This window comes from Aquila chrysaetos, chromosome 3 (assembly GCF_900496995.4).
Source record: "Aquila chrysaetos chrysaetos chromosome 3, bAquChr1.4, whole genome shotgun sequence".
Lineage (NCBI taxonomy): Eukaryota > Metazoa > Chordata > Aves > Accipitriformes > Accipitridae > Aquila > Aquila chrysaetos.
In genome coordinates this window covers 60,168,228-60,181,932 of record NC_044006.1, presented here as the reverse complement: position 1 = coordinate 60,181,932, position 13,705 = coordinate 60,168,228, and the positions used below count along the sequence as shown (strand labels likewise).

The window sequence follows — 13,705 nt, the reverse complement described above, 5'->3', positions numbered from 1 at the left end:
TTTGGCTTACTGCCTTTCTCAATAGCCTTGAGTCAATCTCACACTGGACATACAAAGCAAGGACTTTCTATTGTCTGCAATATATAAGATGAGAAGAAGACAGGACAGCTAACCAGTAGTCCTTACTTGCCAAGGGGACTAAGGCATCTAAAGGATGCTGTTAGTCACAAAAACCTTGCCTAATCTAGCATGCACCTGAACACCCTCCAGCACTAGCACCCCACACAAACCAACCCACCTAACTCATGCCAGTGCCAAACTATGCAGCATCTAACTCCCTTCTGAGCCCTCTTCAGCTGTTAGCATGTAGGAGCCAGTCTTGCAGGCGAGGCCAGACCAGGAGACTCAGTAACCTCACTCAGGCCATGGAAAAGCAGTTTTAAATCCCCGATCAGTTTGAGAGAGTTCAAAGACCCTTATCTGTCACAGCATGCCAACCGTGAGGCAGCTGGGTGATCTGAAGCTGGCCTGTTCTCAACCCACGCTACCAGAGCTGCTCCAGTTTACATGGAATGCTTGAACGCATTCACCAGGACAGTCTGTACCTTATGAGCTCAGGTCAGTCCCCTAAAAATGGACAAATCTGAGTTACAAATTCATGGTTCCATGACTATTCAGTAGAAGCCTGAAATATTGAATAAAATTGGGACTTCTTCTTGCTCTTGCCCTTTGACATTGCAAGCATTCCCACTGTTCCCCCTGTTATCTTACATCCTGCAGATTGAGGCTTTCTAGTGGGAGTGATGGATTTTCTTCTTACTATTCCCTGCTGCTTTGTTTATCATCTAATGTCTTGTCATGCAAGTTGGGTGCAGCTCCATAGAAATTAGTAGAGTAGTTCTGAAATGCAGTCCACATGGAACTGGAATCGGGCTTTTTTCTGTTAGTATTTTTATAGCTTACTTTTTTCAAGCCTAAATCAAATATTCTTAGATCATTCTCATGGAGTACCTATCATCTCTAGCAGTATAAAAACAGTTGCATGCTACCAAACCTTTGAGAAGATGAAAAATTAACCGTCAAATGTGTCCTTGCTCACACCTTTAATAAAATATTTTTAAACACTTTCTTTGTTATTATTAGTAACAGCCATTTGTAATGTGATTCTTACTCATTGATCAGGACCCGGCTGTGCACGGCACAGCTATGCCAAACATCCCCATACCAAAGAGTTCATAATTTAAATATGAGATGAGAAACCACACGTCAATACAGAGGAAGCACAAGGAAAGAACAAAAGATTTATCTTCTACAGTTATGTAAGTGGTCATTTAGGAAAAGAAAGCTTGCAAGGAGTAGTGAGAAATAACTGTATGCAAGCAAAGAACAAGCACTGAATGTACATTCTGTGGTTTTACAGGTATCTTCTATAACATGTAGTTGTGACAATGAGAGAAAAGTCAGCACTATATCAAGGTACAAGATGTCACTTCTGTCTTGTTTTCATTTCTATACTGTTTGGTTGCTCAATTTTGGATTAATTTTCCTGTTGCTATATTAGACTTTTTGCTCTGTTTTAATTCTCAGGGGCAAAGTTCTCTATTCTTTTTTCTCATTATCATCCTTTCCTTTTTCTCTTTACATTGCCTTTACTAACTAAACAATACGCAATAAGGCTTAGGACCCTGTCTTATTTAAAACATTAACATCAAAAAATAATGAAAATTGTGAATGATTTAAATAATTTAATCTAAGTTTGATAAATGATACACTGTAAGAGAACTGTATAAAAATATTATGAACTTCCACTTACAACTTTTTGTGTGATGAAAGAAAGTCTTATTTCATCCTCTTATTTTCTCTGTTTTTTGTCCATATATATTACCTTGGAATTGCTGAAATTTTTTTTTTAGCTTTGAAATCCTCCCATCCATTTCCAATAAGAGTTTTGACTGAATTGACATATTTCTCTCTTTGCTTCTTTTTTTTCCAAGGATTTGCAGAAATTACTGAACTGTATCATGCCACTACAAGAAATCTACTTTGGATTCAGATTTCAAAGAGAGATCAGCACAGGGATGCTGTATATTGGCTTTGAAGGACATGATATTCCTTAATAGCTTCCTCAAAACTTGCATGTATTTGCAGATCCGTGCTTAGTCCCACAAAGGCAGAGGATCTAGAAAGCAAACAGTTTGTATAAAACAGTCTGCTGAAAATACTATTGCTTTTTCTATGTGGTCCTAATATACAGAGTTGTATGCAATAAATCAGAAGGCTTATACTACATAGGAAAAAGCTGTTTTTTTGTGAAGACTAATTGCTTGCTCTAGTGAACATCTTCTGTTCCATCCCCAGTACTACTGTTACTTCTAAAACCAGAAATCTCATCTCTCCCTACTTGATGTGCTGTAGATTTAGACCCAGGTGATACTCTTCTGAATGCCTCATTTTCAGAAATCAATCTGGCTAGTTTCATGGCAAACTTTTTACCTGCTGGCCCCCAACTCTTCAATTTTTTAACCCTGTCAAAATAAAATTTTTAATATTTCTGTCAGATTACTCTATTATTATCAACAACAGAGGAAATACAGCGTATCTTACACACTAGTCCTTGTTGATGTGTTTGGATAATTTTATATTGCAACTTATATTTCCTGTTGTAAACTTGTCTCTGCTTTCAGAAGTATTTATATTACTTTTTCCAGTTCCTCTCTACAAATAAAAAGCTAATTTCTTATTTACATCAGGTGATAAGTGGTTTTGGCATAAAAGCATTGATTGAAATCCCACTAAACTCTTACTCCAGAGTTTACAAATAAGTTTAGAAGTGCTACACAGTAATGCAATTCTGTAAGACTTTCCCAGTGCAAAGATTTCACTAGTTATCATATCATTTTGCCTGTAAACTGAAAACTGCTTAACAACGTCTAGCAGTTGGTATTAAAAACCATAGAGATATCATTGCCTTCATCTTCTCGGTTCTCAGCATGTAGAATGACTGAATAAGGGCAGTCTCATCTCTGACAGATGATATCTCCTTTCTTACGGATCTCTTCCAAAAACATCAACTTTTCTCTTTCTCCATTGTAATGCACTGAACTTCTCACCTCTCCTAATCATTAACCATTAATCATCCTTCGTGGTGTGACACTTAAACTCTAGGTAGACGGTTAGGAAATACTGAATGCATTCATACATAAAAGAAGAGGGACTGAGAAGAAAAACCGAGTGAGGAAAAAAGCATATTTCAGTTCCTGTATTATTCACAGTGAACAGGCTTTGAGATGGAGATCCTGTCTTTCCCTTTTCCTCTGTGTTGATGCAGAGTACTCTCTCAAGTGACATAGAAGTTGATAGGTAAGATACCATGTTTTATCACTCAGCTGTACATACTATACCCATCTGTGTCTTACTTTTAATATCTCAACCTCATATTCCAAGGCATGGTGAGTTATCATACCGCCCATTTCACTCTGACAGCATGGGTTTAAAATTGCACTCAATTTCATATCAGAAACAGCTTGGTAGTATCAGATTATCTAAGTCAAGTCTTCCTTAGGCATGAACTGCTTCTGCTTTCATTTTGCTTCAGATTCTTGTTGATGCAGATCGCAACAACCCTGAACTAAGGAAGCGGGCAACAGCCGAGTCTAGCAAGTTCAGCAAGATTTAACGACAAGCTACAGGCCTTTCACTTGATGACAGTTGTTGCTCCTTGGGTCTCACATATGAAAGCATGAATAAACAATGAGAAAAGACATTTGGTGGAAAAATATGAACATGCCCCTAGCTTTCATTGAAAGACACTTGGACAAGTGAAGAATGACTGAAATTTATCTCCTACCAACATGCAGTCTCTCAGGTGCTCAACTAATTAGTGATGGTAAATCATTGATGTCAGGACTATGCCCTACTGAGAATATGTCAATGTTGACTACAACTTTTAATATTTTCCCTTCTGGCACGCTCAGTCCTGGCTCATCTATACTATCAAAAACTCTTGTCTCTTTAGTTTTACAGTTTAATACAAATGTGGTATATAATTTTTCATTACCTTTCCTGTAAAAGATCTATCACATTTATATTTTGAACTAATACGTGACAGCACCTTTTTTCATGTGTTGATTTTTTCATAAACTTAAGTCACTACAGTAAAATTTGAACATATTCTAAAACATTGTGCATATTGACTCAGTTCACTTGCCCAATGGTCAACGTGATCATCAAAACATGTTTGGCCAAGAAAAATGTTCCTATCCTTTCTAGCTTATATGCCACAGAGATCCAACAAGAGTTATATAAAATAAAGTACATAATCATTCAATAAGACTTTTATCCTGTTTTGTTACTCTAATTCAGCAGAAACAGCATGGCCAAGTGAAGACTTTCACTAATTAGATTTTTCTTTCTACCAGGTGTTCTTCAGTAATTCCTTGGCTTGCCCTATGGCACTGCTGCGGTCTCCTGCTCAAGGGCTAGCCAAGCCCCTAATGGTTTAGCTTTAGAGAGCAGAGCAAAGAAGATGAGTTATTATAGCACAGTTCCAGGCATTGGTAAGGAGCACACCATGAATATTCCCAGCACTATTTTCCTCCATATGAATGTACCCACATTTCAACCTTTGATAATTTTTTGTGTCAATGCATTCTATAATCAGAAAAGAGCTCCCCACAACTTTTACTTTTCAAATGTAGCAGGTTTTTAACATGTGTACATGTTATTGCTCACACTGTAACAAAAAATTTTAAAAACCCTGGCTAAACATTGTGCATTGTTTTTCAGGATTGTGGTTTGGTTTTATAATACTACTTTGAAAAGAAGATGTTAATGTAGGGTCTTTATCTACAAATTCTTATATATGCAAGTAAGTGTATTCATGCGAGTTACTTCGGTGGAATTATGAGTAAAGAGGAAAGACCACAAGATCTTGCCCCGCTCCCCTCACCACAAGATTAATTTCACTGAATGAAGGGCTGACAAGACTGTACTGCATAAGTCCCTGCAAGCCAGCAGTGCAAGACAGTCATTTAAAATAAAAAGGTCAATGAAAACCCAATGTGGCAGTTGGTTCAGGTCACCGACTGCTGTCCTTTTCTCTCCAGCTCTCAAGCCCTGCACGCACACATATACTTGGCTACTCAGTGAACCTAGATTCTGACAAATGTGTCCTTCAAACTCAGTTCTCAAAAAAGCTTTCAGAGTAGCAAAAGTAACACTGCCCTCCTATAATCCTGTACTGCACCTTTGGATCTGTGGAAGTAGGAGATTGGGTTTTGTCTTGGTATCGCAAGTAGTGTCACAAGTATAAGCGTGGGAGTCCAAGATGTGAAAAGATAGTAACATCAGCACCTGCACCTTTACTGACCTATCTACAGCCTGTTATTTATAAACCCCACATGTTCCAACAACATCACATATTTCATCACAATTCAAAAACTACAATCACATGACTTGATTATGTGCTTGCACACTGCCTGGTTGGGTAGTCTCTATCCTTGCAGGTTTTTAAGATCTATCTGGATAAAGCCCTTAGTAACCTTGTCTTATAGCTAGTCTTATAGCTGACCCTGATTTGCGCAGGAGGTTGGACTAGAGGCCTCCTGAGGTCCCTTCCAGCTTGAGGTATCCTGTGAACACAGCACACAGACATACACAAACACACAGAACAATCTCCTCACCAAATTCCACCTGCATAATTTCTTAGAATTGATGACGTCACAGCTCTACTGAGTTTCCAATATCCCAAACATTTGTCATTTAGACAGAGATACTAGTATCTAATCAAGGTCAGGAGACATATAGCTGCGGCTAATCACAGATCTAGATGTGGATAATCATATATACAGCAGCTTCTAGTTATCTCCTTGATAGCAGCTGCTAGATTTTTTAGGTTAGCTATGTAGATTATTGACAACAGAACCATGAAGAACTATCACACTGTGTATCTTGTTTTTCTGCTATCTCAAATACACTTATTAAAAAAGCAGAAATTCTTCAGTGTCTACCTCCTGTTAATAAAAGCAGTCATAAACATTTTTCTTAGTGTGGTTCAGGGCAAGGACACAAGTGTTCCAGTGCCTATGAGGTTTCTGTACTTTGAAGCACAAGCTTGTAGTACAGAGGCTACACCAGCTCAGTTTTGGCTTTTGCATTCATAGCAAGCTGGGTCTCAAAAAAAGCTACTGTTTTACTGGTTGCATGTTAACTTCAAAAAGTATGTTCATCTGACAAGGACATTGACTGAGAGAGACAAACCATTGCATAACCTTCTGCCTGGTTCCCTCACTTCTCTGCCCAAGCAAGACAACGTACATATAAAATCCTGGCAACATGGTATTTAAAATTTGGCTTTTCCATTGACTGGACATCTAATGAACTATGATCCAAATAAAATGGAAAGATCCTTTTCTAGAGTGATTATCTGTAGTGATTATCTCAGAGCAGATAGTTACACTGTGTCCTTGGACTTCAGTGACATGAACACTATACTGAAGACAGGCATGTTCTTTAGCTACTGTGAAAAAAGAACAACAAAATGACAGGTGTTCATTGTAAAAGCTTTAAAAACTATTTGATGAGTAAAGAAGATGTAGTTATATGCTGAAAAAGAATCAAGCTAAAACATCTGGGGTATCAGAGTGGGCTTGCAGCACTAAATGTGTTGGAAAAAGCAAAATCTTTCAGCTGGCCTCAGTGAACATCAACATGTAAGGAATAAACTGACTGAGCTCTTGTAATGCATCCCTTATAGGCATATTTGAGGGAAAAATGCATAAAAGTATTATGCACTATTCTGTTTTCACATTCATTAATGCCAAAACCAGAGCTTTCCAGTGACCTGCTTGCTCTGCTCAGGGCTGTGACTAATGGAGCTACCACAGCCTAATCCTCCCAACACTCATGGCTCACTTCTTCCATGCTAATGTACATACAGACTATTTAAGGGAAAAAAGCCCACATCCACATTTAAGCTCCACTACTCCCCACTTTCTATTCCTTCTTATAACACAAAAGGGTAGGTCATTCTAGCTTGAGTGTGAAAGAGGGAGTAACATAGTCCCAGAAACAGATCCTAACACCTACTACATGCAACAAGATGTCTGAGCACAAGTTTATTCCAGGCTTCGCTACTGAACTGCTTCATGAGCATTAGGAAGTCAGTGCACTTCCATCCAGCAGCTCCATTTCTCTAAACTGATAGCAATATTGCCTTGCTATTACTAGAGGTTTGGAAAAACAAGAGATAGCAGTAAAGACAAAGAATTTGGATTCTTTAGCCAAAAGAAGAGAAGACTGAAGGAAAAAATCCTATAAGTCTTTAAAAAGATACTCCACAGCCTCCTAAGCTAGTTCATCTTATGGTCTAACTGACCTCACTGTTATAAAGGTTCCTCCCCCACTGTCTAACATAACTTTCACTTGCTGGAATTTAAACCCTTCTTATCTGGTATGTCAAGAACATGGAGCAGAAATTATTCCCTTTCTCTTTGCATCATGGTACTCACTAACTTTTATCACTGGTTATGGAAATTGTATCATAATATTGCATGGATCTTGGAGTGCATTTTGGAGTTTCAGTTAAAGTAGACTAGCAGTATGGAAAATGTTTAATATGTCAGATAACCCAAAGTTGCCTAAGGTGGAATTCATCACCATTTGAGGCAAGTACCCCAGGCTTCCTTTATAGTCAATGAAGCCTTGGCCATGATCCACCTCATCTTCAAGTTCTAAGTCTAAAACAAATCATAAATGGCCCAGTTTCTCTTCACTATTTGGTGAGCGTAGGATGACTGTTTCAACTATGGATGCATATATAAGAAACACAGACTTATAGAATAATTTCATTTGCAAGGGAGCTCCAGGGGTCATCTAGTCCAGCCCACTGCTCAAAGCAGGTCTAACCAGGTCAGGTCGCACAGAGCTGTATCCAGTCAAGTCCTGATACCTCCAAGGATGGATATTGCACAAACTCTGGGCAACCTGTTCCAGTATTTGACCATCCTCATGGTAAAAAAAAGTCTCCTGGTATCTAACCAGAATTTCCTGTTTTCCAACTTGTGTCCATTACAGATGTCTAAAATCAGCTGAGATCTGACCCCTAATGCAATTAACAGGCTACTCTTTTACAATATTGTGCTTGTGCTCACTTATTTGAAGGTCTTTGCAGCATGCAAAGAGTTTTCAAACCTGTGTTAATGCAAGATGTGTTCCAAGCATTAGCAAGACAGGGAGTTAGGAAAGGTCTAAAAGCTCCACCATAGTCAGTATTTCTGGACGAGGAAAGTAATGAGAATCCTCCCCTCATACACCAAGCATAGAAGTTAAGAGACTCCTCCATAGGACAGTCAGGTTTTGGCTCCCTATTCAAAATCTAAGAACAGGGAAATATAAGCAAAATCAATTAGAAAGCCCAGCATTCATTTGGAGGAGGCCCATCAGTGTTACTGTGAGAACTAAAGAAAATACAAGAAATGAGAGCTTCAGACATGAGAGCTACCCGGCAACTGCTGGATAAAATCTATGCATTTGTAATAGACAAAGCTCATCTGCCTGCTTATAATTCAGGGAAGATCAGTGTGTTGTTATCAGTATAGCAGAATTTGAGTAATAAATTTTGGTGGACACCATCATTTGCACTTCCCGTTTGGTTAGAAGGCCATTGTAACAGCTGTTTTTCTCACCAAAAGCAGCTGGCTGGTGATATTATTTTTCAATTAATGATGCTACACTATGAATAGATTACTGCATGTAGACATGAAAACAACGACAATTAGTGAAAGAAATTAAGCGATGTAACAAAGTAGGTTTTGGCTTCCATTTAATTGGAGGGTAGGGAAAGTCGGAGATGCAATAAAGCCCTTCTGGACATAGCGAAATTTGTATGCTGAAGGCTCTCAAAACAATCCAAGACAGACTGGGTGAATGGATCTAGAAAAAGCGAGAATTAGGAAAGTGTAGAGGAACAGAGAGTAAAGATGCAAAAGACTTAAAGCAGTATTGAGAAAATCTATGGGGATTTTGATTTTTAAATAAGAATGTAATTTTGCACTGAATCCTTAAATGAATAGAGATTTGAGTTATTTAGAACTGAAATGCTGTCATTTTATCTCTTTACATTGTACATGCACTAAAGCAAGCTGTGTAATCCTGCACTTAGTTGAGCATGAAAGTAAAGCTTTTTGGTTTTACCTTTCAAATCACAATAGAAGAAGAGATGATACAAAAAGGAAAACAGCCTTATGTTAAAGGAGAACATCTTACTGCAGTGATGCTTGTCTGGCCCGAACTGGTGAATTCCGTTCCGTATTTTAACTTGCATTTCATGCTAGCTGTGGAAAACATAGCCTAATTTGGGTATATAAGAGGTGAGATCTATATTAATTAGTCTTAAAGATCTAAAGTACTCCTCTATCGTAAAATGAGGACCAAATCAAATAGTTGAAACAACTGCCTCCGTGCTCACGTTACTAAGTTTTTAACCACAACAATGAGTTGCAGAATATTCCCAATTCTTCTCAGAAACAAATAAAAACACCAAAAAGCAGGAAGAAGTAAATAAACAATGGCTATGACCTAGGAAAAAGAAGATCTGCTTTGCAGGTATGTGACTTCTAACCAATATGATAAATGATAATCTATGCTCTACACCTTGCTATGAATGAACATGTGTGTGAATGTCAGCTGGTGCAAAAGAGACTCTCTGTTCAGAGCTCGGGTTTTCTTTCTTTCTCATGCCATCCTGTTCTGCTTTGTGCTCCTTTCCCAGACAATAAGCAGGTGAGCACATTTAGATCCTGTCCATGTACAGCAAAAAGTCAAGAGCTCACATTCCAAGGACTCACACCCCAGAATTCACACCTTGCAGAAACACAGGCTTTTCTTTAAGGCTATATAACAGATCTCTCTGGCTATGCTTTATAGCCTTCACACATTTGTTGTTCCACTCCCTTTTCCTGGATCAGAAATTGATGACATCTTCCTTGCAGTGAATTGAGGGACAGGGATATTGAAATCCTGATATTTCTGTATCAGTCCCAATCTTCCTTGTTTTTTACAAAACCATATTCTTGCAGTTGGTGAAATCAGGATTAAATTCTCTGTCTAAACATTAATATGACCTCCCACTACCATACTCTCTACATCCCTCCCCTAAGACCTTGAAAACAGAAACAATAAAATTTCTCTCTTTTTTGTAGGAGTAACAGCCTGATTAGTAATTACCTGTGTAAGAAAGAAAGAGAGCCCCAGCAAAGAGTATGGGAGCGTAAAACTGCTATAAGACAGAAGTGAGGTCGTACACTTTGCATATTAGTTTCTAACAGAATGTGTTCTCAGTGGACAGTTTTATATAGTATGAGAATGAGATGTGCAGAGAAGGACAAGCTCTAGTCAAGTATCTACATCCCAAGTGGGAGACAGGCTAATCAGGAATTTTCAGCAAAAGATTTTTCCTCAGAATACGCCAAATTGTCATTTTGTACTTGCTGTACATTTAACACCATTAATATCAGTGAAAAAAAAAAGGAAGAAATGTTTAAACACCGGGCAAAAGCTAATGGGATGCTTCGGTTGTTGAACCCCTCCCTCCCAGCTCCATTTCCTTTCCTCTCTTCTCCCTCTGCATTGAAAGGTTGTGGATGGCCATCTCTTGCATCTAACAGTATGGTTCTTCTTCAAGTCAACTGCTGAGAGAGATGTCTTTTTCCAATGACAATATCTCAGTACCCCTGACACTGAGCACCTGAAGCCTGAAGATAGACAGCCACCAAAGGACGTTTGTCCTTTGTGAAATACAACAATTAGAGGATCAAGACAAGAACTGGGAAAGAAACTGATGAATCAGTGACAGGTGAGCAGACTGCACACACAGCAAGAGCTATGATGAGGCTTCTGGCATACTTTGGAGTTGAGGTTGTAGAAACACTGACTCATTCTTATGGAGCCTCTGCCTGGGGAAGCCACTACATGGCTCCAGGGTTTTCTGGAAAAGCAGAGAGGAGACAGCCATGGAAAGGAAACCCCTCACATTATGCTTTATACTATGAATTTCTGTAACTGCTTCACGGCATTTCTATACCAGCTGAGGAAGCAGTGCATGGGCTTTCTGTTCTGCTCACTGGAAAAGAATATGAAAGAAGCTCTGAAAACCCTGGGGAGAGGTATTGCAAGTTGTAAAAAGCATTCGTGCAATATGGAAAAAACAAAACTTCTTTCTTCCTAGCATCTGCACAGTGAAAGATGAAAATACACATAAACTTTCCTAGAAATGCACACACTTTTTCTTTAGAACTTGAAAGGCCCACAATTCAAAAAAAATGTATAAAAATTCCATCGGGATTTGTGTTATTATAGTATTCTTCACACCTCACTCTACTACAGTTTATTTGCTACTTGTTCTGCAACTGCTAAGGAGTTTTGTTTTCCAGCTAGTCTCTCAGCAACTACATGATGGTCTGTAAAAGCACAGAACATTCTGACTACTGAGGAAAAGAGAACATAAACATATTTTAAAATAAGCCACAACTCCATCTTAGTTTCTGTCTCCTGATCCGCACTCTTTCTATCAGCTTCATTCAATTTACAATTTGATGTCTTGCTTTTTCAATTTACAGTTTGATGTCTTGCTTTTTCTAGTCATTATATCAGGTTTATGTGGCAATTAAAAAACTCAGGTTTTCTTGGATTTTTGAAACACACCTTGCATATTTTTCCAATAGCATAGTTTAGAGAGGTATCACCTTTCAACGCAAAAATTCAGCTTAACCCAGAGCACCTAAAAACTTGCAAGCAAAAAAACACTGGAAAGTTCCCTAAACTGAAAATGGAGAATTATTACAAATATAGTAAAACATTCAAGTGTTCTTAAGAATATTTACAGAACACAGCACATTTTATAGTCAGATTAAACTAATCATTACATAAATGGTTTTGACATTTATATTTTCACCACGGTGATTCATACAGTGTTTTAAAATGCCAGCAAGGATATAATTTTTCAGAAAACTTATAGTTTGACTTACCGGAAAGTACAGAAGAAGTGATCCAAAAAGAATGGTTTCCAACAGCACCAGCCCTGAAGCCCTGATACTCTAGAAGACAAAAAACAATACAAAATATTAGAAAATTCTCTCTGTGTGCCATTTAGATGCTCGGTTCTTTGCAGAAGACACCTTCACTTTTGTCAGTATAATGCTTGCACAGTAACACTTATTAAAGCACAGTATTAAGCTGTCTGTCATATTGGCATGCTCCACATTCTTTAATTCACAGACCCATTACAATGGTTGTGTTTTACAAGATCCAATTTAAAAGAATCACTCTTTTCTATGTTAAATACTGTTCAACACACATTACCTAGAGACATTTTGAAACTGCTAAAATTGCTCTCCAGTGTGACGAATTATGGATCCTGGGAATTACAGATACAAATTTAACTGTAGAGTTTGTTCTGTACTATTTCAATTTCAAGAAGTCCTTCGAACACTTTGACTTATTTAATATTAATAACTTGGCTTCTATAATATGTATGAATAATCTACAGTTTTACTGAATACAGAGCGTGCTCTTAGATTGGAAGTGTGTTTTATTTTTCCTGAAATTTTGAAAAAAGATGTTGATTCAGACATTAACTTGTCAGGATTGTAAAATATCATGCCATTTCCTCACTGATTCTAATGCAGTCTCTCCATCATAGTTTTCTTACATTTTAAAATAAAATTTAAAAAAATCAATTCTTTTTCCTAATACAAAGTGTATTCCAATAAGTTTGATGATTTATGTACAGTGCATCTGCACCTTACCTTAAAGACAAAACATCAACACTGCTTCCTATCTCTTTAACCATCTCCTTCCCCTGAGATACTGTTTCATACACTGTTCTGGAAGAACACAGTGCTTTCCCAACTGCAAGCAATGCAGGCAGACAGGACAGCAAAAGAGGCTTTGCCAAAAATCTCTTGAAAAATCCCCTTCTTTCGCATCATAAAATCCTCTTGTGGGCTGGAATCAATGGTTTGTGGTAATCTCTCTAATGGTTTTAAATGGGAGTTGTTTATCTTTCAGAAGCAAGTCAATCATAAAAAAAAAAAATCTCTATCTGAATGGATTTACAGACAAATTTCTGGTGCCCTGGGGTCCAGTTTCTGCTTGCAAAAGAGTGGTGGAATTTTCTAGATAAAAATTCACCTTTTCAGTGAATCTATAATCTTACTCAGATTTCCTATTTCATCATTCATTTTTTCAAGTGGTCACTTTGACAGCATCTAATGTGCTGAATGTAGGTTGAAAGATACAGAGAAAATTCTCAGGAAGCCTTTTAAATATTAGGCAATTATGGACCTACCTAATTTCTAGGCATGGTGAAATTTTGCAGCGAAGGTTGTCTAAAGCATGTGTATCAGCAGAAACGTCAACATCCTACACAAGTGTCCACCTCAAAAATTATCATGAGAAGTTACTTCCAATGGGTATTCACATCAAAGCTTCTGTTTTGAGGAAAACACTAATATAACAACTCCAGGGGCATCTTGGTGCTACCGATGCTATTTTAGTCACAGTTAAAGCCTGGAGTGACAATTATGAATGGTTGTCCACTGGTCTTAAGATGATAATGATGGCTATTTGGTTCAACCACTGCAAGATTTTCCCAGGAAAATCTTGGGACCACACCTTATTTCCTTAATTTTGGGCCAGAATTTTTCATGTATTTGAGAATCATTATTAAGGCTCCTCTTTTCTACACCTTTTGAATTCTTCCACTTTT

At 37.8% G+C, this 13,705-nt stretch overlaps 1 protein-coding gene across 2 annotated transcripts in view; it reads right to left on the bottom strand.

The window, feature by feature from the left end:
* GPR158 (G protein-coupled receptor 158) overlaps positions 1-13,705 on the bottom strand; it is a 211,747-nt gene that overhangs the window by 74,045 nt on the left and 123,997 nt on the right. For both annotated transcript variants that reach the window (XM_030009953.2, XM_030009954.2), the window contains exon 5: positions 11,964-12,032. In XM_030009953.2, the coding sequence (XP_029865813.1) occupies positions 11,964-12,032 (69 nt within the window). The remainder of the gene's footprint in view (positions 1-11,963; positions 12,033-13,705) is intronic.